Here is a 25,732-nt window from a genome sequence, read left to right on the forward strand (position 1 = left end):
AAAAAAAAAAAAAAAAAAAAAAAAAAAAAGTCAACACAAATAGAGCTGAAGATATGTGTAATACACAGAGCCTGCAAAAGAAAGAACTCTTAACAATTTAAAAAGGAAGTCAATGGAACACAGGTGAAAGATTTGAACAGACATTTAACCAAGAAAGGATATCTAATGGCCAAATAAGCATATGAAAAGCTGCTGAATTTCATTAGTTATCAAGGAAATGCAAATTAAAACCCAATGTGATACTACAACACTCACCGTGATAACTAAAATGAAAAAGACAATACCAAGGGTTGGCAAAGATGCAGAGGAACTTGGGACTTTCATATTCTGCTATAAGGGGTAAAAAAAAAAAATGTGGTGTAAACGTGGTATAACAACTTTGGTAAGTAACACAACTGGTGGTATCTGCTAAACCTGAGTATACACATATTCTAGGTTCTAGGAATTCTACCCCTAGGAATATACTCAACAGTAATGTACACATATGTTCAACAAATGACAAGCACAAAAAAAGACTCTAATGACCATCAACAGCAGAATGGATAAATGAATTCATATGATGGAATAATACATGGAAATGAGAATTAAATTAACTATGGCTACAGGAAGTACCATGGATGCATCTTACACCAAAGAAAATGCTGAGCAAAGGAGGCCAGTACACACTTTATGATTCCATATACAAATATAATTCAAAACAAGGAAAAACTAATCTGTGATATTAGGATAATGGTTTCTTTGTGGAGAGGGGACAGATGGTAGTAACTATAAGAGGACACAAGGAGGTGCTAGTAATGTGGTGGTTACACAGTGTTATTTTGTGAAAATTTATACAGTTGTACACTTATGATCCGTATACATATACTTTAAGAAACTGTTTACTTAAGGAAAAGAAACAAAACCTATGGGCAAAATAGATTTATTTGTTTACGAAGTCTACAGATGGTACAAAAAGGACAAAGTCAATACATTACATAACAATCATAATTTTAAAGCCAGAAAAATGGGCCAGCATCAACAATTTGAAACTTAGTAAGAATAAATATGAAACAGTGCACCTAAGTTAAAAATTTTTAAAGTACACCTAGGATAAAGGAAACTCTGCTTAAAAGTAGAGAAACAAAACCAACAAGGTTTTAAAAACAAGTTCAGTATAAGCCAACAACATGACACTGCTGCTAAAGCATAAAACTTTTTTTAAATTTAGGGCTATATTAATGAAATTATCAAGCCAAGATAAAGTGAGGTAATAGTTGCACTTTATTGCTCATTAATGACCACAACTCTAATGTCACAATTTAAGAAACACAGTAAATTAAAGAGTATACATAGAGAAAGAAAAACTGAGAGGCACAATCTTGTCAAATGAAAAATGGTTAAAGAACAAAGGATATTCAACCAGGAGAAGAGATGACTTTGAGAGCTTAACACCTGACTGTAAGTAGATAAAGGGCTATCATTTAAAATATAAAATGAATATTTTCTGTACTGCTCCAGCGGAGAGAACTAGAACCAGTAAGTAGCCACTAGAAAGCAGCAGTTTTCAGGTTCAATTCAGGAAAAACTTTCCAATAATTGACAGAGCTTTTCTATGGTGGAATGGACAAAGTATCCAAAGTAGAGGATCACTTATCCTAGATGTCAGAACTTTTTCTTTTATTTTGTGGTTAGACTAAATCAGTGTTTCCCAAACCTAACACATATCAATAAAACTGAAGTTTTTTTAAAATACAAATTCCATAGTTGCCACCACAAGCAACGTAGGTCTGGGAGGGGCCTGGAATCTATAAGAAGCCTCCTGGGTGATTCTCATACACCTAGTAGCCTAGTGGTTCAAGATCCTGTTATTTGAAAACCACATAATTAGATGGCCTTTAAGGTTCCTTCTCAAATTTCTAATGGAAATCATCTTTATATAAACAGCTTGAGGCAAGGTTTACCTTTGTATATCAAAAGCACTCTGTACATCAAATTGAGAATATCTGAAAATACATGTCACTGTAACCAGTCTTTAATTTTTTTCCCCCAAATTTGTAACAAAATGGCTGTGTACTTGAAAATACTATTATTATATAAAAGAACTCCTCCAACCTGGATGAATTATAAAGAAATGATAATCAACGTTCATTTAACAAGTGTTTACTGTGAGCCTATTATATGTCAATAAACAAAAATGACAACTCTACCTCAATGGAACTTGGTCAAATCATCAGAGAATTATAATATTGTGTGCTATCATACAGGAAGTATAGAGTGCTGGGGGAGCAAACAGAAGGGGAGTGATAGGTGTGTAATATTTTTGCATGACCACTCTGTCCTAAACTGCAAGATAGGATAATGTAAATGACAAGAAAACTGTGAGAGAATGACCCTGAAGTAGAGTTTAGGTGAAGGAAGCGGTAGGAATAAGAAAACTGGAGGGAAAAAAGCTTAAAAATATTTTATTTTTCTGTTTTAACCAGCACCCCCTCCCAAAAAATTAAAAAGGAAAGTTGGAAAAGATACATATATGGTTTAGATGCTAAACTTTAGAGACAAGATTGTTTCTCTTATGCAAGGAGGAGTCAAGAAGGAGATAAATCATGGTTAGAAGCAATATTGGAAAGGGAAGTAGAAAAGCCAGTCCCTGAGAGTCACAGAAGAAAAAAGAATTAGAACTAGAATAGAGAAGTGTCCCTGGGGTTACCCTGTCAAGTGGCTCAAGCCCCTATAGCTCTTTACTCCAATCTCTATCTTATCTCCTATACCCAGCAGACCAAGCCCACACACATTTTACAAGAATTAAGTATGGCTTCTACCTGACATTACTAAAGGCAAAACCTTAAATAGATCCCTCTTAGAAGTTCCGATAGTGTTCTGTTCTCTGATCTAACATCTTAGTAATATTTGTTAAAATACCTATAAAAATAGCCCAGATTAAATGATAATATAGCAACATACTATAATCTTGGTAGAATATCACCTTCAAAGACCATGTTATAAAAGTGTATCATTGTTGGTTGCATGCTGACTCAAGGAGATAGTAGGAGAAAAATGAAAGAAATGGTTCTAAAAGCAGCTGTAATAAAGCTTTGAGGCTTATTAGAACAGTGTTCAGAATATGGCAGATACTTAATAAATATTTACTGAATGATTGAATCCCCAGTCATCTAAAAATCACACAAGCATACAAAAATAAAAAATGAAAAACAAAGTATAATGGGAAGAGAACTGCCTCAGGTTCAAAATTATAACTCTGCTACTTACTAGTTGAAGTCTTGAACAAATTGGGACTACTGCCTTTTTCAAAGGATTAAATGAGATATTAAATGTGATAGCACATGCAAATGCTCCTAGTATAAAAGGCATTCATTCAGGCTAACTAATCTTCAATTCACTAAATGACAATTAGATAACAGTAAACGGAAGACATGTATTTCTTTAGCTTGTGGGAAAGAAGATAAAAGTAGGTTGGAATTAGAAAAAGCATTCAGATATCAATAACCTATGAGCAAAGATTAACCTAAACCAACACAGGAGGAGATTAGATACTGTCATTTGCCTACACATACCAAAAATTTCTCGGCCATTACTTTTTATCCCAAACACAATGCTAGGTACTAGGGATAAAAAGATGTGTAAGACATATTACATAGTAAGCTTTTGGGATAGACAAATTTCATAGTTATTTGGAAAAAATAACTCTATATGAAATTTCTAAAAGGCATACAGCCAACAGTAATTGAGAGGTCAGCTGCTGATTATCTCCCTATAAGCTTTCAACATTGACATTACAATAGCAGTTTAAGTGAATTCCTTATATTCATGAAAGAGAAAGTTATTGATCACTAAAGACAAGGATTTGACTGTGTTCAGCCTCTGTGGCAAACTATATATCTAGAAATAAAGAAGGCTTATTATTGTAAGTATTGTACTACAAGAAAAGAGAAGGGACATACCTAGCTTCCTAAAGGTGTAACTCAGATAAAACAAAACAAACAAAAACAGTTCATTTTTGTTTTGTTTCAGAATGAAACAAGGAGATGTTTCTCAAGTAAAGAATAGAGCATATATTTAATGGTACATATTTCTCCAATACAGTGTCAAGATGCTATTACATATGATAGTAGTACCCTTAGTTCTAATAAAAGTCACCTGTCTACAGTGAAAAGAGAAATCATTACCTGATTTGTAGGCATTTTCGGCACATTCACTTTCCACATCTGGGCTTCCCTGGAGATTGCCTTTTCCAACAGGAAAGACAATCTCTGGTTTTCCAATGGCCCTGGAAACTTCATGATATCCTTTGGATCTGCCTGCCGCCCAGCTTGATGTAGCTACCTATAAAATCAAATATAAAACAATGCTCTATATTTAATTATATATATAGTAACTGTAGCATAATATAAATATGTTGGTACTTATGAAGCAATTCATAAAACAAAATAAAAATGTTATGAGCCAATATAGGATTTTACAGCTCTTTAAGATATCATACATTAAAATATTACCATAATCATCACTTATCTAAAACATTCTCACTTTAAATCTGAAATTCAGTTGTAAAGAGAATAAAAACATGACCATATAATTGACAGAACCTTAGGACTTTGATCAAAACATATTATCACTGTGTCAAAAAATTTTAAGTCACAGGCTTTTTAGACTAGGAATTCTTAGAATATTTGTCCCAAATATTTCTCTTAAAAATCTACACAGATAAGGGCTAAACCCTCTTTTCATTAAAAGTTACATCGGGCTTCCCTGGTGACGCAGTGGTTGAGAGTCTGCCTGCCGATGCTGGGGACACGGGTTCGTGCCCCTGTCCGGGAGGATCCCACATGCCGCGGAGCGGCTGGGCCCGTGAGCCATGGCCGCTGGGCCTGCGCGTCCGGAGCTTGTGCTCCGCAACGGGAGAAGCCACAACAGTGAGAGGTCCGCATACCACAAAAAAAAAAAAAAAAATGACATCAATTACATTAAATCCCACCCATTTCTACTGAATCAGTATTAGACTATCCCCCCCTTTAAGTATGAAACCATCTTGAATTGTGCTCCCACTACAATGTCCACTAGCTACACGTGTAGCCATTAAAATTAGAATTGAATAAAATTAAAAAATAATTCCTCAGTCACACCAGCCCCATTTCAAGTGCTCAGCTGTCACATGTGGCCAGTGGATACTGCACTGGACAGTGCAGGAAAGGAACATTTCTATCAATGCAGTAAGTTCTACTGGACGATGTTGATCTAGAAAGCTCAACAGTAGAGTAACTGGCAATCTAAAATGAGCAGCAAGTCTAAAGAGCAACACAGTACAAGGCATCTCAGAGTCCGAGAGACGTTTCTATGTTTCTTAAAAAAAAAAGGAAACTACAGAGGTTTGACTGTGTATGGAAAATTGGATTGAGAAGCTGCTGAAGAATGTGAAAAGACTTAACTAGATTGATGAAGCTAAGCAACTGATAAGGTTATTAAATTCAGAGAAAGAGATTATGCAAGACAATAAACATAATAATATACCACAATATTTACACAGCAATAATAATAAAATACTGGATAGAGATTTCAACACAAACGCTGTAATAAAACTACACTGGCAGGATGAGGGGTGTTGGGAGAAGGCAGAATGAGAGCCTCATCTTTATACTTCAAAGGAAAACCATAAATAATATCTAAAACTTAAATATCGAAAAAACAGCAATAGGTAAGTTACTTGAAAATATGATCTTAAATAACAAGAGAAATAGGTAAGAGCTGAGAGTGATTAACCTCTGGGGAATGAGAAAAGGGTGGAGAAGCCAAGCAGCAGAGGAATGTGGTTTTTCATTATAGACCTCATATAACTATTCCCGTTTTTCAACTCTGGACCTGTATTACGTATATGCTTCAAATTCCAGGGATTCTTTTTAAAAAAATTCAATGTCTAGAATTAACATGTGAAAAGTTCCTAATTTTTGATAAAAATTTAAAATTTGAAAAAACAAAAAATACAAACCTAATCTTCAATTTCCATGTTCCCTCTGCCCCAACTTCAGCTACTATCCTCTTTCCTATTTATCACCCACATACTTCACTTACTATTCAACCTATTGCAAACTGGTTAACTGGATTGTAATTTTTTTTCTTTTTGCTTCTTTAAACTCCTGGGTTTTTGCAATTTTTCTATATCAAGCATGAAGTGCTTTTCATACTAAGCAGAATAAAGTTAAATAACTTAGAAAGTGGAAAATAATAACTATCCGGAAAGGTCCAACTCAAAGGTAATTTCTTCCAAGAACTATCTCCCCTAATAAATTATAAATTCCCTTGCAGTCATATCTACGAATATCATGTTTTTATTACTCACAGTGCCCATCCCACGGTATCCTGATGAAACAGAGACACAACCAAAGGCTCATTTCAACCCTCGGGGCCAAAAACAAAAAACCATAACCAAAACAAACAAACCCAAGTCTAATCTCTTTCACAGGTGAATTCTTCAATGTTTAAAGGCTGCTATCATGCTCACCAGTTCATCCACTGCATTGCTGAAAAACCATTCAAGAGTTTCTCACATGACATGGTTTTTGCTCTTCTAAATTAGCACGTTTAATTATTAATGCAGTCTAAAGATCATTAGCTATTTTTTTAAAGGCTACACCACATTATCAATTCAGATAAAATTAATGCTCAACTAAAACTCTTAAGGCTTTCTAAGGTAACTCTTAGGTGAACTTCCCCTCCACCCCCACCTTGTATGGGTTTTTGGTGCCTTTGGGCGGCGGGAGGGGCGTTACATCCTTGTTCAGGACGTTAAATGCGTTTTTTCCTTTAAAAAAAGTCATCTTGTTAAGTTCTATCTACTGTTACATTCTACTTAGATGTTCTGAGATTCCAATTTTGTTGCACTGGTACTTTTCTCAAATTCTCCACAATTAGATAAACAGAGTCACTATAACTTCATCGAATGCAAACGTAAATATCAACCTCAGAAACAGAGTATAAACTAGATGTTCACCTGTCTAGACGTATTTAGAAGAAACACCTATATTGGATGGAGACTGAACTTCATAGGTTCTAAGAACTTCTAAACCTAATTTTGGTCTGTAATTGATTAACTCCTGTCAAAACTTACTTATTTCATTCCTTTAGCTACTCTCAACAGGGTGGTTCACCAGGATCTGCCAGCCTTCTCAGCATACCCCAATGGGTGGCTGCCCCTAGTAATTACTCTTCCTTTACAACGATTCCTTTGAAGATTACTTTTAGGGTAGGATGGGTGGGGGACCTGACAGGAACATATAGGATAGAGTCATGTAAAGAAGTATAAGATCAGGTTCAAGGGATTCTTGTTCTTCAATCTTCTATAATTAAGGCCCTTAATAAGACTTTCAAATATTTAGATGATACAACAACTTTTTTAAAACAAAGGAATCTGCGTCAAAGAAGAAATCATAAGGGAAATTAGAAAATACTTTGAGATGAATAAAAAAGATCAAACATACTAAAACTTACAGGAAACAATGAAATACTTGTAAATGCCTATATTAAAAAAGATCTCATAGGTATAACTGAATCACTTTGCTATATACCTGAAACAATACTGTAAATCAACTATACTTCAATAAACAAGAAAAAAAAAAGATCACAAGTTAACACTCTAACCTTCCACTTTAAGACACTGGAAGAAACAGACCAAACTATACCTAAAGCAAGTCAGAAGAAAGAAAATAATAAATATCAGAGTGGAAATTAAGGAAGTAGAGAACAGAAAAATAGAGAAAAATCAATGAAACCAAAAAAGTTGGTTCTTTGAAAAGATCAACAAAATTGGCAAACCATTAGCTACACTGACCAAGAAAAAAGAGATCAAGTACTAACATCAGGAATAAAGAAGGGACATTACTACCTATGTTACAGAAATAAAAAGGATCATAAAGAAATTATTATTAACAATTGTATGCAAATAAATTGGACAACTTAGATGAAAAAGACAAACACCTAGAAACAAACTATCAAAACTGACAACAGAAAAAGCTGAATAGTCATATACCAAGTACTAAAGAGACTGAATTAGTAAAGAAACTAGTGTCAAAGAAAAGCCCGTGCCCCAGTGTCTTTGCTGGTGAATTCTACCAAACGTTTACAGAAAAACTAATACAAATTCTTCACAAATTCTTCCAAAAACTAGAGGAGGAGGCCTTCTCATTTTATGAAGCCAGTTATTATCCTGCTACCAAAACCAAAGACAACAGCACGAAAACTACAGACCAGTATCTCTTAAATACAGATGCAGAATTCCTCAACAAAATACTAGCAATCTGTATCTGAAAACATAAAAAAGGGATTATACACCATAACCAAGTGGGATTTAGCCCAGGAAGGCAAAGTTGGTTTAACATTCATAAATCAGTGTAACACACTGTATCAACAGAAGAAAAGAAAGCAATCATTCTTTGCTCACAATAGGGAAATGTAACAAAGGAAAAAAAAAAAGAAGAGTTCAAATTTCCTTAAACTTTAAAAAATGAGGTATAAATAATACAAGTGAGAAACAAAAAGGATGGAGGACACCTGTGGGGATGTTCCAGATTTTCCAAGCTACAGAAAAATAAAAGTGCAGTACCTTACCCTAGACTGGATCCTGTACTGCAGAGAAAAATGCTATAAAGGTCATTTTGGGGTCAACTGACATAATGAGAATTTGGACAGATTTGACAAAAGTAAATTATCAATTTAAAATTTACTGAAGTTGGTAACTTTACTGTGACTCTGTAAAAGAATATCCCTATTCTCAGGAAATACACACTGAAAAATTTAGGTGTAAAGGGCCATAATGAATGCTGTAGAGAGAGGGGGTGGAAGATGAGGGGAGGGAAGACACGATAAAACAAATGGAGTAAAAGGCTGAAAATAAGTGAATCCAGGTAGTTTCATTTTGAAATTATTTACAAGTTAACAACACAGAAAAAGCAAAACAAAACAGAAACCATAATTTATGAGAAACTGTTCTACATTCCTTTTTTAAAATATGATATGATACAGTGGAGAAAGCGCTGGCTTGAATTCTACTTCTTTTACTAACAATCCACAAGGCTGCTTTCTAATGTTTTAAAACAGATTATTTGAGCTAGATGAAAAATGAATCCTGCTAAGAAATAAAACACAAACATTAAAAATATAAACTTCCTGTTTTAAATAACAGAACTTTATAGTTTTATGTTGTTATTTTATGCCCATTAATGGTCACATTCAGAATTCTGAACACTCAGAAAAGTCTCTAGGAACTAAAAAACAAAAAGACTGTATTTTGGTTGGCATATTCCATAAACTTTGACCTTGAGCGTTTCACATTTCTCCTCCCATTCTTTCAATTGCTGCTTCTGCTTCTTCCTCTATGTTTATCAAATACCTTAATGTCTGAGTGAATAGTTTATAAAACACTTATTGTACAGCATTAACTATGTTACAAATCAGCATACAGGGCCTCTTGCTCTTCTGAGGAAAAGTGCTGCACAGTGCTGGGTATACAACAGAAACAACTTCATTAACATGGAATTACTGTATTTATTATGTTCAAAACACCAACTCCATTAATAATTTTGTACTGGTGCTGACTTCCGGATCTTAGTTCCTCTTATAAGAAGAGGGATTTATTAATGTGACCATACAAAAACCTCATGTTCTATTATTATCTCCTTGACTTTACGCCCTTAACCTAATAATGAACTACAGGTACTTATAATTCCAAAACACTCTGCTTTATCCCAATCTCCATGACTCTCCACATACTGTTCTTTCAACTTGAAATGTCCTTCTCTAGCTTGCACTCTCCTTCCTACAGAGTTGTCATTTGCATCATATGTACTTGAACATAATTCTACTTTTGCATTTAATCGCTCCGTGAGAGCTGACTACTTGTAGGCTGGTCTCTCCTACTAACCATGAGTTCCTTGATGGCAAACACTCTCCAGAGTTTAGCACTGTGCCAAATAAATAATAAGAGCTTACACCTGTTAAGTGCTTAACAACTAAAAACAATGAGTGCTTACTACTTGGCCAGGTATTGTTCAAAGTACTATGCCATATTAACTCCTCGAACACAAAGGAGGGTATAATTATTAAGTCTGTATTATTATTAAGCCCCCTTCAAAGATGAAGAAACATGGACAGAAAAATGAATACTTTTCATTTTTAAAGTAGTATACAATCAGAATAGAACATGTACACACACTTTAAGCTTCCAATCTTGACCAAGAAACATTTTAGAGTTCCATTCTAAACTACTGATACTAGGACGTCACATTGCCACGTAAACTCACTTATCTCAGTTTAACCGCAAACCATCCCGGTGCACCTTCCCGACACACGCTGATTCTACTAGTCTGCTCTTCATCAGTATTGAGAAACTTCTTCTAGTCCAAAGTTTAGAATCTCTGATGCGTATGGTCCCAGACTAGCAAATCTGAATCCTGTCCCTTCTTTCTTAATCTATTTGTCCGTTCCCTTCTATTTCCTCTGCCTTTAATCTGTTCCGGGACAGAGACTGTATAGCACAGACTGCCTGGCCTGGAATTCTGGCCACCGGGTTCTAGCTGCCTTCTAGTGGGAAAATTAATCTTACGGAGCCTCAGTTTCACTCATCCGTAAAATGCTCCTGAACTACCTGCCCCGTGAAGATTCAATAAGTCGCAAACCACTTATAACGATGCCTCTCCGATAATAAGCCTCAACAAGTGTTATTATTAACATCCTAAAGCCACACTGCTGCTGCTCAAACGTTGAGTGTCTCCCGCTGACAGAATAAAAGCTAAATATTTTAGCCTAACAAAGATCTCCAGTCTGATTCCATCCTACCTCCGGAGCGATACCTTCCACTATTTTGCCATCTAATTCTCAACTCCTAACAAAACGATCTGCAGTGGAACTTCTAGCTCGGCAGAGGGGCTTCTGCCCTCTTTTCAAATTTCCGGTATTATCTGCCCTACAGGGTGCAATTCAAAGCTCACCTCCTCTCTAGATTCCCCCGACTCACCCCAACCCCGGGAAACGTGCCCCTCCCCCGAGCTCCCGCAGCGGCTCACCCCATTCATCCGTCCTCCTCCCCCACCCCGCCCGCTCAGCAATGTGAATGATGTTCCCGCGGGTCCCGCGGAGGCGTCGAGATCTAGGGGCGGGGGTGTGTCCCCTTCTTTGTGTACCGCACAGGCTCGCGGGCCCTAGAACGCGCACTAGGAGGCAGCTTGCTGTTGCTGCAAGAAAGTTAGTCGCCGACGGGAAAATTGGCCCGAAAGGGAACCCAGCGGCGCCGTTTCCAAACTGGGCAGGTGCCTGAGTTGTAGGCGCGAGGAGACAAGAGGGGCGTCCAGGAGGTTTCCCGAAGGGGACGGCGGGGGCGGGGCTCAGCCGAGGGGCGCGCGCCGGCGGCGCGGGGCTGCAGGGGGCTCGCGCGCGGGTCGCGGGGACGCGTGGAGCCCCCCCGTCCCCACCCGCTCACCTTCTCCTCCTCTTCCTCCTCCTCCTCCTCCTCCCCGGCAGAGCTGTAGGCCTCACAGTGGTGACGAGGGGTCATCCGGCGGCCCGTTACCACCTCATTTTCTTCAGCGCGCGGCGACGGGGCGCGCGGGACGAGGACTGGGCCGACTGAGGAGGGAGAAGAAGGGGAACCGGGACGGAGAGCGCGGGCGCTGGCGCTCGAGCGGGACGCACGGCTGCGGCCTGTGGGTCGGTCAGCGAATTAGTTCCATGACGCCCCCGGACCTGAGGCCGCCGCCGGTCCCGCTCCTCCAACCGCCGCCGCTTGTGCCCGGGTGGGGAGGGGGTTCCCTCTCGCCATAGGGCGGCGGGGACCGGGGAGAGGCGGGGGGTGAGACCGGCTCTGCCCCTGCCCGGGGGAAGCGCCTCCGAGGGGAAATGGTGAAAGGGGGGAAAGGGGGAAAAGGAAAAAAAAAGGAAGGGGAAAGGGGGGGAAAAAATAAGAAAAAACGAGACAGAGGCGCTGCCGCGTCCGCTCGCGGGGAAGGCTGGGGAGGGAGGGGAAAGAAGAAAAAGTGCCGGTTTCGTCAGCTCCGCCCTCGCGGACCGATTCCTAGACGCGCTCACTCCTTGTAAACAACACTGAACTGGCTCTGGACCTTCTCCCGTTTTCCTCCCCGCCGCCTTCTCCGTCCAGCGAATGTACAGAGAAGTCCGGCAAAAAGCTGGGCTGTTGGAAACGGGCTGGGAAAATCTCTGGCATTGGGGTGGGAGGAGGGCTAAGAGAAGCTAAATGTGCATGGACTCGTTTTCCTTGGAGGAGAGGAAGGGTTCCTCTTCGACTGCACGGTGACGTAAGCGCCTCCTCAGCTCGCTGGAAGAGGCGTGCGGTGGCCGGAGAGTGCGCTGCGCATGCGCCCCAGGGAAGAAAGAAGCAGCTGAGCGCTTCGCTTGGGGGTGGGGTCTTATAGGGATGCTCCTCTGACCGAACCGAGCGTTACGTGGTTTTATCCAGTCTGTCTTTGTCTCTGGGGCTTGGAAAAGGATTTGTTAGAAAGGGCCGCGATCTGTTGTGTAAAGATCTTGCGTTCTTTGTTGACCTCGCAAAAAGTTCTGTGTTCTCTTCTTACCATTGACGTGTAGATAGAATTGCGCGTTTTTTCGCTGTCACGTCGTGGGTGGAGGGAGATTTTTAAAGCGCATTAGAAATCGGGAAATTGCAGGGAGCATAGTCTCAGGCCCTTCTAAAACAGTAAATTATATTACTGGCAGCAGGGAACCTGCTTTGTAACGCGCCAAGGAAATTCTATCCACTTAACCAACACATCTGAGTATTTCCGAGTAGGTTTTATTACCAGGTCTTTAATGAGTGAGTGGTGACATATAAATGTGTTTTATTTGGGGTTCCTTTACGGACCTATGGTAAATTTTGCTCATCTTTTAATCGTTTTAGTTATAAAAAGAAGAGTAGAATTACAGAAAGTTTTGAAAGAGAAGAAAACCCTCAAACTCAACCATTTACAGAAGTAGTTGATTTGTATTTCCATTTGTCTTTTATATGCCTATTTTAAGTCACTTAAATTTGTTTTAAGCTTATTCAGCGAGCCAGGGGCTAATAAGCTCTAGCAAGCTGGAATTAACCAGGACAAATAGCTTCTACCTTCATGGAGTTTACAATCCAAACACTGAGCTAATTATCACTATCTAAAATCACCCAGTACGTTGATTTGCTTGCTCGTACACTGTATTCTCTCCTTAGAATATAAGGTCTAGGATGGCAGGGATCTTGCATGTTTTATTTCACCCTGTATTCCTGCATGTAAGAGGCTCTCAATATTTTATTACTGACTGAATAAACAATTACCAGTATCAAAAGTATTAAGATGGAAAATTGCAGGCTGCTATGGAAACACTTAATCCTAGCCTAGTCAGGGATATCAGAGGAGGTTTCTGTGAGGAAGAGACATTTAAGGTGAGACTTGAAACCACTTGGGCATAGAATTGGGGAAAGAGTGTTACAGGCAGAGGAAACAAGTGCAAAGACTCGAGCTGAGACATTCTAAAAATCTCAGAAAGGTAGTGTGGCTGGTCCTCAGAGAATTGAAGGCTGGGGCAGGGGGCAGGTACCTATGACAGAACAGGGAAGGGAAGCCCAGGAAGGATTTTAGGTGGATCGTATTTTGCTTTTTTCACCTCATGTAGTCTTTCTTACGTGGGCTTTATTGCTACATGGTCTTCCTTCTATAACACATTGGCAACATTGTTTTGCACAATACCATTCACTGCAGGACCATGAAATTGCTTCTGATTTTCACTACTTTAAGAATAATACCAATTCCATTCCCAGATATGTAGTCAAGAGAAATGTAAACCTGTCCACACAGAGACTTGTACATGACTGTTCATAACAGCATTATTCATAATGGCCAAAAAGGTGAAACAACACGAGTGTAAGTCAAATGTGGTATATCTATAATATGGAATGTTATTTGGCCATAATAAGGAGGTACTGAAATATGGTGTAACATGAATGACCCATGAAAACAATGTGCAGTCCTTTGTGGCTGGCTTCTTTCACTTAGCATAATGATTCCATTTGTATGAAATGTCCAGAATAGGCAAATCTATCGATAGAAAATAGATTAGTGGTTGCTTGAGACTGAGGATGGGGATGGGATTGGGAAATGATAGGTAAAAGTTTTGGCATTCCTTTTTGATGAAACTATTTTACAATTGATTTTGGTGATGGTTGCAAACTAAATATACTAAAAACTATTGAATGGTACACATTAAATAGGTGAATTGTCTGAGAGGTCAATACAGCTGTTACCAAAAAAAAAAAAAAAAAGGGAGAAGGGGAAAAAACCAAAAAGAATACAATTAACATCTTCATGTGTAACCTTTTCTGGGTTATTCCTGGGTCCAACGGTATTTATACTTTTATGGCTTTTGATGAATACCCATTTGCCAAATTGCTTGGCAGAAGAGTTGTATCAATGAAAATGTAACCTGAGTATTTAAGAGTTCTCACTGTGGCCTCTCCCGTTGCGGAGCACAGGCTCCGGACGCGCAGGCTAAGCGGCCATGGCTCACGGGCCCAGCCGCTCCGCGACATGTGGGATCTTCGCAAACCGGGGCACAAACCCGCCTGCATCGGCAGGCAGACTCTCAACCACTGCGCCACCAGGGAAGCCCTTGAAACTTAGTTTTAACAAAACTGCCTTACTGCCTGTGAGATTACCAGTGACAACTTAATCTAGAATACTGTAAATATAATTACAAGTAATTAATTGGTGGGTAAGGAACTTGTTCCAGTTGTCCTAACAAAATATATGGACATTCTTTTTCTTTACTATTCATTCAAAGACCTTACTTTTAATCAACATCTCTTTTTTGTTAATAACTGTAGTAGTTTTTTAAAAAATTAAGTGTAGTTGTAACAAATGGAAAGACTGAAATTCCCTGAGAAAATAAATAAGGCATATAAAGAAAACATTAAAATCCTTGTATTGGTAAGGAATTCATATTTTTTCATTTTTAAAATATTTTTAGGAATATTTTGTCACAAATAGTAAAAATTTTACTAAAATTAAAAAATTAACATTTAATAATAATATTTAATTAATAAAATAGCAATTGATTATTTACTAATAAAATAATATTTATTTAATTAATAAAACTACCACCTTTCTATGTGGTATTTAAGAATAATAATAACTAAAATATATTGATTACTCACTGTGTACCAGGCATTGCACCAAGCACTTCTATTGCATTCTCTTCTGTTTATTCCTGCAGCTCTCCTCTACTGTAGGTATTTTTGTTATCCTCATTTTTCAGAAGATAAAGAGGTAAAGTAAAAATAAACAACCGAAAGAGGTAAAGTAAATCCTCAAGACTGGTCACACAGCTTGGAGAGGCAGAGCCAGGATTCAAACCCAGTTTGCCTGACTCCAGAGCCTGATGTGCTTTTAGTCACTACCCTTTACTGCCTCACCCTGTGGGTATTACTGGCTTGCGTGGAAGTCTTCGAACAAAAATACCCTATGGTTATTTTTGGCTTGCCTTTAATCTTAGAACAAATATTAAATAAAAGTTTTTAGTGACTAGTTAATATTTGTGTTACTAGAGAGTTGATTTTTGCTTGAAAACAGGTTATTAAAATTTTCTTACACTTGTTTTATTTCATGACTAGAACATTGAATCTTGAAATATAAACATGTCCTGCTTCAAATGCAGACTAAGGAGGAAGCTGAGGGCTTCCTTGGTGGCGCAGTAGTTGACAGTCCGCCTGCCGCTGCAGGGGACACGGGTTCGTGCCCCAGTCTGGGAAGATCCCACAAGCCGCGGAGCGGCTGGGCCCATGAGCCATGGCCGCTGAGCCTGCGCGTCCGGAGCACACGGGAGAGGCCACAACAGTGAGAGGCCCGCGTACCGCAAAAAAAAAAAGAAAGAAGAAAAAAGGAGGAAGCTGAGAAACAGTGTGCTCTCAGAATAAAAGCTCTGTTCTGAAATGCAATATAATGTAAAGTGAGACCCCCTCCAGAAGTCTAGGGCAACTGAAGGGAATCAAGTTGATGAACAAAGTGGTTTGCTATCTGTAATCTTTCAAGAAAAATAATTAGAAATGGACTGCTTACCTTTTTATGAGTATAGAAGATAAGGTTATATTTAATCTCTAATGACAAAAATTTCTAGTCTCCTTGTCTTAAATGAAATTTTAGGGTAATGTTCCCAGCAGACAATCTATGAAGGTACTATCCTGTCGGAGAAATACTAAGGCCTACAGGAACAAAGAAAGTGATTCATTGTCATTATAATCACTTACTTTTAGCATTTATGTACACTTAAGGATCCTTTTTACAGCTCCCGAAATACTTGTTTTCTTTAATCTCTACAGAGACACAAACTGAGAGGAGTAAGCCTGTCAAATAGACATTAAGAGAAAAGGAGTCCACATTCACCAAATAATATAAAGACCACCTACTTACTATTTTTTTTGTTGAAGGGTAGTTGATTTACAATGTTGTATTAGTTTCAGGTGCACAGCAAAGTGATTCAGTTATATATAGATATCTATTCTTTTTCAGATTCTTTTCCATTATATGTTATTACAAGATATTGAATATAGTTCCCTGTGCTATACAGTAGGTCCTTGTTTATTTTATACCTCCTACTTACTATTAAGTGGGGAGAAGTGCTCAAAGAAAAGTCAAAAATTCTAAAATAGGAAGCCGCAGCTGCTTTCCAGATTTTGACCAACTCTGATAGAAACTGGCTTTAGATTTCTCATACTTGGGTGCTTATTTAGAAAGACTTCACTGGGAGGGATCATTGGTTGCATGCTTTATTAAAAGTAGCCCCAGACGTCAAATAGAGGCCACTGTTTGAAATTTGTAAATCAAAAAGGAACATTCTTTCCTTCCTCTTGGGAGGAAAATACATAATTAAAATAACACCATTTTACTCTCACAAACTGTTTTGAATGCTCCGCTACCAAATTTAGTAAATTTGGAAAAAAATATTTTTGTATATCTTACATAATCAAACTACAAATACATTATATTTCTTGTCGAGCATTATGTGTATGTGGGAGGTGTGGAGAGACAGGTAAACATCTTCCAAAGTGTATTTTTAGTCTCATCACAACAAATGTTTACTGTAATCTTTACTTCTTCTCAGTGAAGGAAAAGAATTATGTTTGGGGAATCGATTTAAATTATCCACGATCAGGGTTTCCAAGACTTTTTTCTCACATACATAAGCTGCTTCTATTACCAGACAGTGATTTAGTAAATATTTGGGACCCATTTGAATACTGAGGTAGGCACCATACGAGATTCTAAGAGTCATATGTGGTCCTGTTTGTAAGAAACTTCCATTCATTCATTTCTTAAGTCAACATTTACTAGCTGTGTGACCATGAGCAAGTGAACCATCTTCTCTATAACTTGACCTCAGTTTCATCAACTGTAAAACAGGGGATACTAATAGTATATCTTCAAGGTTTTTATGAGGACTAAATGAGGTAATATTTACAAAAGGCTTGGACCAATGTGTGACACATAGGGAACACTAATTGTTAGCTTAACGCTTGTAACCCTTTATGTGCCAGGCTTGAGTTTAATCTTTTTTTTTTTTTTTTCACTTAATACAGTTAAAAATGGCCCACTCTCTATCAGCTCCCAGCCTTGCACAAGGGAAGAAACAGAGAGGAGAAATTCTCTGTGTTGGTCAGGAAAGGCTTTATAGACTTGAATGTGGCATTAATTAGTTTCTGTTGAACAAATTACCTCAAAACTTAGCTGTGTAAAACAATAAGTATTTAGTACCTCACATGGTTTCTGAGCCTCAAGAACTGTAAGTACCTTAGCTGGGTGGTTCTAGTTCAGGATCTCTCATGAGATTGCAATGAAGTTGTTGGCTAGAGCTGAAATCATGACGGGACCGGAGAATCTGCTTTCAAGTTCAGTCATGTGGCAGTAGGCAGGAGGCTTCAGTTCCTAGCCACTGGGTCTCTCCATAGGGCTGCTCATGACCAGGCGACTGGCTCCTCCATCACAAGTGATGAGAGAGAGGGGGAGAGGGAGACCAAGATGGAAGCTGCAGTCATTTTATAGCTTAATCTGGGACATGTTCTACTATCACTTCTGTTATGTTCTATTTATTGAAGCAAGTCAATAAGTCCAACCTGTACTGAAAGGGAAGGGAATTAAACTTGAAGGGAACAGTATCAAAGAATTTGTGAACATATTTTTTATATTTTTAATCTTTTTTTAAAAAATTATTTTTATCTTTGTCTACGTTGGGTCTTTGTTCCTGCGCTCAGGCTTTCTCTAGTTGCAGAGAGCGGGGGCTACTCTTCGTTGCAGTGTGTGGGCTTCTCACTGCGGCGGCTTCTCTTGTTATGGAGCACAGGTTCTAGGCGTGCGAGCTTCAGTAGTTGTGGCATGCGGGCTCAGTAGTTGTGGTGCATGGGCTTAGTTGCTCCACAGCATGTGGGATCTTCCCGGACCAGGGCTTGAACCTGTGTCCCCTGCATTGGCAAGCAGATTCTTAACCACTGAGCCACCAGGTCCCATGAACATATTTTTAAAACCACTGCAGGTGTGGAAGGAAAAGTAAGGTTTTGCTAGGTAAACAGGAACAAATTTACGACAGGCAAGGGAGCAGCAGAAACAAAAGAATAGAGATACTAGATTACATGCCATGTAATCTGGCATGGCTAGAGAATTGAGGCGGTTGTTTTATTCCTTTCTTTTTTTTTTTTTTCCTGGTATGCGGGCCTCTCACTGTTGCGGCCTCTCCCGTTGCGGAGCACAGGCTCCGGACGCGCAGGCTCAGCAGCCATGGCTCACGGGCCCAGCCGCTCCGCGGCATGTGGGATCTTCCCAGACCGGGGCACGAATCCGTGTCCCCTGCATCAGCAGGCGGACTCTCAACCACTGCGCCACCAGGGAAGCCCTATTCCTATTTTTAAAATGAGGAAACTGAGGCTTAGAGAGGTAACTTTCCCAATATATATTATACAGTTAGTAAATGGCAGAGCTGGGTCCTAAATCCATATAATTCTGATTATAGAATCCATGATCTTATTACTACCTGCACTGGGCAGGGTTCTCCAGAGAAACAGAACCAAGAGGATGCATCTATGTCTCCATCTCTACCCTCTATATGGAGAAAGATTTTGAGAGAGAGAGAGATTTATTTTAAGAAGTTGGCTCATGGTTGTAGAGGATTGGTAAGTCCAAAATCTGCAGAGGCTGGCATACTGCAACTTTATGGAAGAGTTGCAGTTCAAGTTCAAATGCAGTTTGCTGGCTGAATTCCTTCTTGCTCAGCCTTGGTTATATTGAGACCTTCAGCTGGATGGATAAGGCCCACCCACATTACAGAGGGTAATCTGCTTTATCCAAAGTCCACCAATTTAAATGTTAAATCTCATCTAAAACACACAAAAATACCCTTCACAGAAACATCCAAAATAATTGTTGACCAGGTATCTGGGTACCATGGCTCAGAGAAGATGACACATGAAATTAACACATGAAATTATACTACCCTCTACAATAGTGACAACTTGGGGACCAGACTGCAAACAGCCCTGAATGTCATACTAAGCAGTAAGCTGGACTTATGAAAATTAACCAGTGGCTCTGTCTGAGAGACATGACCTTGAACAAGTGACATTGGATGGGGTGTTCCCATAGAATATTGTAATTCCTTTAGGAAATGTATCTTGGAATATTTCTCTATCATGCTTGATCTTCAGTCCTGTTTTGACAAATGACAAATACGGTTTTTATTAACATTATATTTTTTCCTTTCAATATTTTCCTTTTCAGGCCAGTCTGGGTCCCCATTGAGGACATGACACAGATAGGGGGTGGGCTGGAGAGTGTTGTGAGGACACGTGAAAGTGATGTGGCGTATACATCTATGGATACATCCTATGAGGAGAGAACAAGAAGCAAAATCTAGAAAACCAGTAGAGCAAAAGGTACAACAAGTTGGAAAGGAAAGCAGAACTGGACTTGCAGAATAAATAGGGGTTGAGACCTGCTGGTAAAGCGTAAAACAAGGTTAGAGAGTTTGGGAGCTAAATTTTGGGCTATGGATTTAGCCCATTTTAAGCTTTCCTTCTTAAGAACAGCATGATATAATTTCTGAGCTTGAAAACACGGGGAGGGGTGGATAACACCACTAGATGGTTTGGTGAATTCTAGCAGATGAGCAGATTTTGTGTGAGTGAAGAAGACAGCACCATTCAAAGGAGAAGCTAGTTTCCTAAAAAAGGAACATTTAATGCATCAGTGCTCTTCTGTGTTCCTTTCTCTCTCTCCCCTATCTCCTGTTGCTATACTGATCATTCTACAAGCTCAATCAAGTGTGATTTCCATCTTTAGTGCTATGAAAAAAGGGCTTCATTAATAGCATGAAAGAACAAATAAAGGTTTTAGCAAAATCAGGTTCTTTTATTTTCTAACATATCAACACAAATATTATGTCAATGACATAGTGGAGGTTTTGATAGTTTATTTATCTTTCTATCTTTAATAAAATTATACCTAAACCATCTTGGAAAAATAGTTTTCTTATTTTACCTTGAAAGATTGCCAGTGGAGGTATACTTATAAATTCTCTAAGTAATCCATTCCAAAGGAAAAGTCTCCCTTTAGTTGTGTTCCTTTGCATATATCAGAAAGCTATTCTTAATGTGTTGCTCATTTGAACTGTGTGATAGTGGAAACTAAGACCCAAAGATCTGACCATATGAAATACACTTTGGATCAACCCAGCTAATTTTGACGTAAATCTTAGAAAATGATCTGCTAATTTTGACTTAAATCATATTTATACTTATAACCACTTGCATTTTAAAGTGAAAAAATACATACCCGAAATCCACTACTCTAAAGTATAAGATAATTTCCATTCCTGAATCCAAAATGTCTTCTGAATGCTTAAGGATAATGTTGTCTAAGGAGGAAAGATAATGCTGGAGAAATATGGTGAGAGAAATCAAGCTTTATGCTGAAGAAACTGCAGTTTTCTATGGACCTTCCCTCCCTCCCACAATAACAGATCTCCTCCTTCAGACCTCTCAGAGAGGCCCAGTGATCAGTTTTTACAGGTCCATTGAAACTTGGCCTCTTGACCACTATCAGGAATTTACAATCTACATATAAATAGGTAATGAATATTAAAAGATTAATTTGAATGCCAAGTCAGTTTTTTTTTAACTAGAAAATTGTTGAATATAGAACAGACTTCCTTTGACAGCTACTCCCGCATACATTATATGTACCATATTCCTTACTGTAGAAAGTTACAGTTAAGGTCATAGAAACTGTCTTGTCCATAAGAAAAAAACAAGGCTATCGATGTTACTAATAGTATTGCTCTTATGTTTATACATATATCTTGTATGTGTAAGTATCTTGCTCTTTGCCTTTGCCTTTAAAATATATTACTGCTTTAGTTTTTAAAACTGTTCAGGGCTTCCCTGGTGGCACAGTGGTTGAGAGTGCACCTGCCAATGCGGGGACACGGGTTCGTGCCCTGGTGCGGGAAGATCCCACGCGGAGCGGCTGGGCCCGTGAGCCATGGCCGCTGAGCCTGCGCGTCCGGAGCCTGTGCTCCGCAACGGGAGAGGCCACAGCAGTGAGAGGCCCGCGTACCGCAAAAAAAAAAAACCCAAAAAAACCCCACAACTGTTAAAAGCCAAGGGGTTATTCCCTAAGTTCTCATTCGTCACTAAATTCAAATTGAATTTATAAAATGATAGTGTCAGAAAGCATATGTTGATTTTTATAAGTTTAATATACACTAAACAAAGGAAGCAAGACAAAATGCAATTTCCTATGCTAACAATACCAGGATCCTTTATCATAATACTAAAATTATCCCTAATGTTAGGAGTTAGAGTAAAAACCAACAGTAGGAAAGGTTTTCAAAAGATTCTTTTGAGTACAGGGCCTTTTTTGTATTGAGTCAACAATTTTACATTAAAAAGTTCAGTAAAAAACCAAAAAACAAAAACAAACAAAAAATTCAGTGAAGTGTGCTGTAATCAGTACATATCCCCAGCTTCCACAGCAGCTTGAGAGGGTAACCGAAGGGGTAAGTGTCATGACAACAGTGCTGGCTCTGAGCTCCCCCTGTGTAATTGCTGGCACCTCAATTCTCCCGGCACTCCAAGTTCCTCTTTTCCCTTGGCAGGTCCTAGAAGAGTTAACTTGATCTCTCTGCCAGTCTTTAAAAGAATCCCATCTTTTTGTCTCTGCCTGGTTGCTTTGGCACAGCTGCCCTGCTGGCTCTTCAGGTGTCTACTGACCTCGGCATGACACATGGGGGTCACTGCCTCACAGTTTGTACTTAAAATCATCCCTTCCCAATGGCTGATTGATGTTGGATTAGGTCCCTTGCTGTCAACATCTATGTTGTTATAGGGTAAAGGGGGAGTGAAGTGAAGAAGGGGCCCTCTCTCTGCTGGTGCTTCAGTCCTTTCAATGAATTTGTAAGTAGGGTGGTCTTGCTTTCTATTTTTATAGAGCTCACAATGTTGCATTTTATGTTGACACATTTCCTTACGGTTCTTAGCTCTTAGGCTCTCACCAACTTCTGTGGATACTGAATCCGGTAATATTAAATGTGACATTACTTCATCAACACCTAAAGTGTCTTGACTCTAACTTGTAGCTATTCAGGTGAGTTCCCTACTCACTCTGGGTCACCCCAAAGAAATCAGGGGGCAGCCTTTGTCCCTCCTCTGCTCCCTTCCTGTGGAGACCACTCTTGAGTTCCAAAGTATTCTCTCTATCTGAAGGCCCGGTAGAGCCTCTGGTGGCCCTACTTTCTAATGTACGTAAGTAAAGACAGCCCCCATGTTAAATGTAACTTTTACTTTTTAAGAGAAAAATTCACTTTCTGTTGACAAAGAAGTAGAAACATAAAATTCTATTTACAATAAACATAATTATTCATTCATAGACTTATTAATATAAATAGTACTATGACTTTTCATTTAATATTATGGTTAGCTAAGACAGAGATGAAGAAAAAGCATTGTATCTGAAGATTACATTTTTTTTTCACTTTCATAATTTTTTTTTTCTTTTTTTTTTTGCAGTACACAGGCCTCTCACTGCTGTGGCCTCTCCCGTTGCAGAGCACAGGCTCCGGACGAGCAGGCTCCGGACGTGCAGGCTCAGCGGCCATGGCTCACGGGCCCAGCCGCTCCGCGGCATGTGGGATCTGCCCGGACCGGGGCATGAACCTGTGTCCCCTGCATCAGCAGGCGGACTCTCAACCACTGCGCCACCAGGGAAGCCCTTCACTTTCATCATTTTAATTGGCTTTTTAGTTTTAAGATTAAATTTGCAATCAGTCTTTATTATTCAATTTTCTAAGTTTTTCTTTTTCTTATCAGAAACATTTTTGTATATAATTTTGTAAATACAACATTTTTGAATTTAGTTAGATGGAACAATTCAGTTCTTCAGAGTTAACTGGGTTCTTATAAACTGTTATTTACTATCATTCCATAGCATCTTTTGTCAAGCGTCTTTTCTAAATAAGACCCTCAGAGAAGCTCCTGGGAAGAATTATTTCCTGGGATGAAGTATCCTGGCCAGAGCAACATCTTTCCAGGTTGTATTTGCTGGTAAGTCGATGAAACTATGTCTTTTCAGTAGAGTCTCTGTTTCTTCTTCCATGAGTAGGCATTTTAAAAAGTGAATTTTAAGTAACTTTCAAATTCTTTGAGACTCAGAGTGCAATCAATTCTCAAAGGCACATTTAAACACGACACGGTACATTGTATGGTACAGGCCGATGCTGGCGTCAGTTGATTTTGCCTGCCACGGTTACTAGTAAAAGCTGGGGTTATGTGAGACTCTATCTGACTCAATAAACAAATAGCCAAATGTTTACTGAGCATCAGCTCTCTACAAGGCCTCGGACTGAATTGAAATATCAAGCTGACCACAAAACCAGGAGAAAATATTACAAAAACGAGTATGTCTTTTGGGAAATATGCAGTAATGGTCATTTTATGGGAAAATTGGGAACAACTATACAGATATTGTGTGCAACAAAATTAGAAATTTCTGTATACGTCTGGAATGAAATCATTCAGGAAGTCATAGAGCTCTTCATTTGGAGGACATTTTTGATCTGGGGAATCCTACATTGGATTAGGTTTGTACTTACTATTCTTCAGGATTGGAGTAGACCAGATGAAAGGACGCAAATGCCCCCAAATTCACAGGCTAGTCTACCATTTTCCAGTGGTCTGGTGTGAAATTTTTCTGACATAAGTAGAACAAATACTTCCTATTGCTTTTCTAATAGCTAGAAACTTGGCCTTTAGGCTTTACTAGATTGCACAGTTTTGGAGATTCCCAAATTATTTCTTCCCCTAGGGAAAAATCAAAACACTGTCATCATCAGGAAACTCTGTCTCTTGTCAGCTGTTTTGTGTTTTTATTCTCATTTCCTTATTCTCCTTATTTAATCATACTGAACTTACAGTTGTATATCTCCTCACACGTTTCATATACATTCTTAGGAAATACTTAGAGTTCCTATTTTCTTAAGTATTCTTAAACACTCTTTTATTCTAAGATCCTGCTGCGAGCTTAGTGGATCTGTCTCACTGCCCAGACCTCTGTTTACTGCCCTTGTTTATGGCCCTGCACAGGTTCACTGTGCAGTGGGGTATCTACCCCCTCTCTAAAAATATGCTGTGCTCTTCTCCTAGATTTGTGTCAGGTTCCAATATATGTGGAGAGAATCACATGAAAGGTCTGCATAATGATGGCCTTATTTAGGATACTGGTTAGGCTGCTGAAACAACAGACTCAAACATACAGACACCAGGGTCTTCCCTGGTGGCACAGTAGTTGAGAGTCCGCCTGCCGATGCACGGGAACCGGGTTCGTGCCCCGGTCTGGGAAGATCCCACATGCTGCGGAGCGGCTGGGCCCGTGAGCCATGGCCGCTGAGCCTGCGCGTCCGGAGCCTGTGCTCCGCAACAGGAGAGGCCACAACAGTGAGAGGCCCGCCTACCGCAAAAAAAAAAAAAAAAAAAAAAGTGATACACACACACACACACACACACACACACACACACACACACACAATGGAATACTATTCAGCCTTTTAAAAAGAAGGAAATCCTGCCTTTGTGACAACATGGATGAACCTGGAGGGAATTATGCTAAGTGATATAAATCAGATAAAGACAAATACTGCATAGTATCACTTATTTGTGGAATCTAAAACAAAATTCGAATCCATAGAAACAGAGAGTAGAATGGTGGTTGCCAGGGGCTGCAGTATGTGGGAATTGGGGAGAGTTTGGTAAAAGGGTACAAACTTTCAGTTATAAGATGAATAAGGCTTGAGGATCTAATGCATAACATGGTCACTATGGTTGATAATACTGTATTGTGTAATTAAAATTTGCCGAGATAGTAGAACTTAAATGTTTTCACCTCTCCTCTGCCCCCAGAAAAAAGGTAAATATGTGAGGTGATGGATGTGTTAATTAACTTGAGTGTAGGAATCTTTTCACAATGTACACGTATATCAAATCATGTTGTGCGCTTTTAATATATTACAATTTTATTTGTCAGTTATACCTCAATTAAGCTAGAAAAAACCCCACACATGTTAAAAATGATGGAGAGTGCTACTCACTTGCTACACTGAGAGACAAAAAACAGAAAACAGATTCCTGGGTCCACTCCTGACTTACTAAATCAGAATTTCTGAGGTGAGATCCTCAAAA

The 25,732-nt window shown here is 39.0% G+C and overlaps 1 protein-coding gene across 4 annotated transcripts in view; it reads right to left on the reverse strand.

The window, feature by feature from the left end:
- CCNI (cyclin I) overlaps window positions 1–11,991 on the reverse strand; it is a 32,806-nt gene extending 20,815 nt beyond the window's left edge. Inside the window, exons 1-3 of one of the 4 annotated variants that reach the window (XM_027087647.1) lie at window positions 11,459–11,991; window positions 4,164–4,320; window positions 256–330 (exon numbers count right to left, since the gene is read on the reverse strand). In XM_027087647.1, coding sequence (XP_026943448.1) covers window positions 256–330; window positions 4,164–4,277 — 189 coding nt within the window. In that variant the 5' untranslated portion in view covers window positions 4,278–4,320; window positions 11,459–11,991. The remainder of the gene's footprint in view (window positions 1–255; window positions 331–4,163; window positions 4,321–11,458) is intronic. The other 3 variants (XM_027087645.1, XM_027087646.1, XM_027087649.1) reach the window with 3 other exon arrangements.
- Between the last annotated feature and the right edge of the window lie 13,741 nt (window positions 11,992–25,732).

Source organism: Aethalodelphis obliquidens, unplaced genomic scaffold (assembly GCF_003676395.1).
Source record: "Aethalodelphis obliquidens isolate GAN/ISIS:26980383/991018 unplaced genomic scaffold, ASM367639v1 scaffold59, whole genome shotgun sequence".
NCBI classification, from domain to species: Eukaryota; Metazoa; Chordata; class Mammalia; order Artiodactyla; family Delphinidae; genus Aethalodelphis; species Aethalodelphis obliquidens.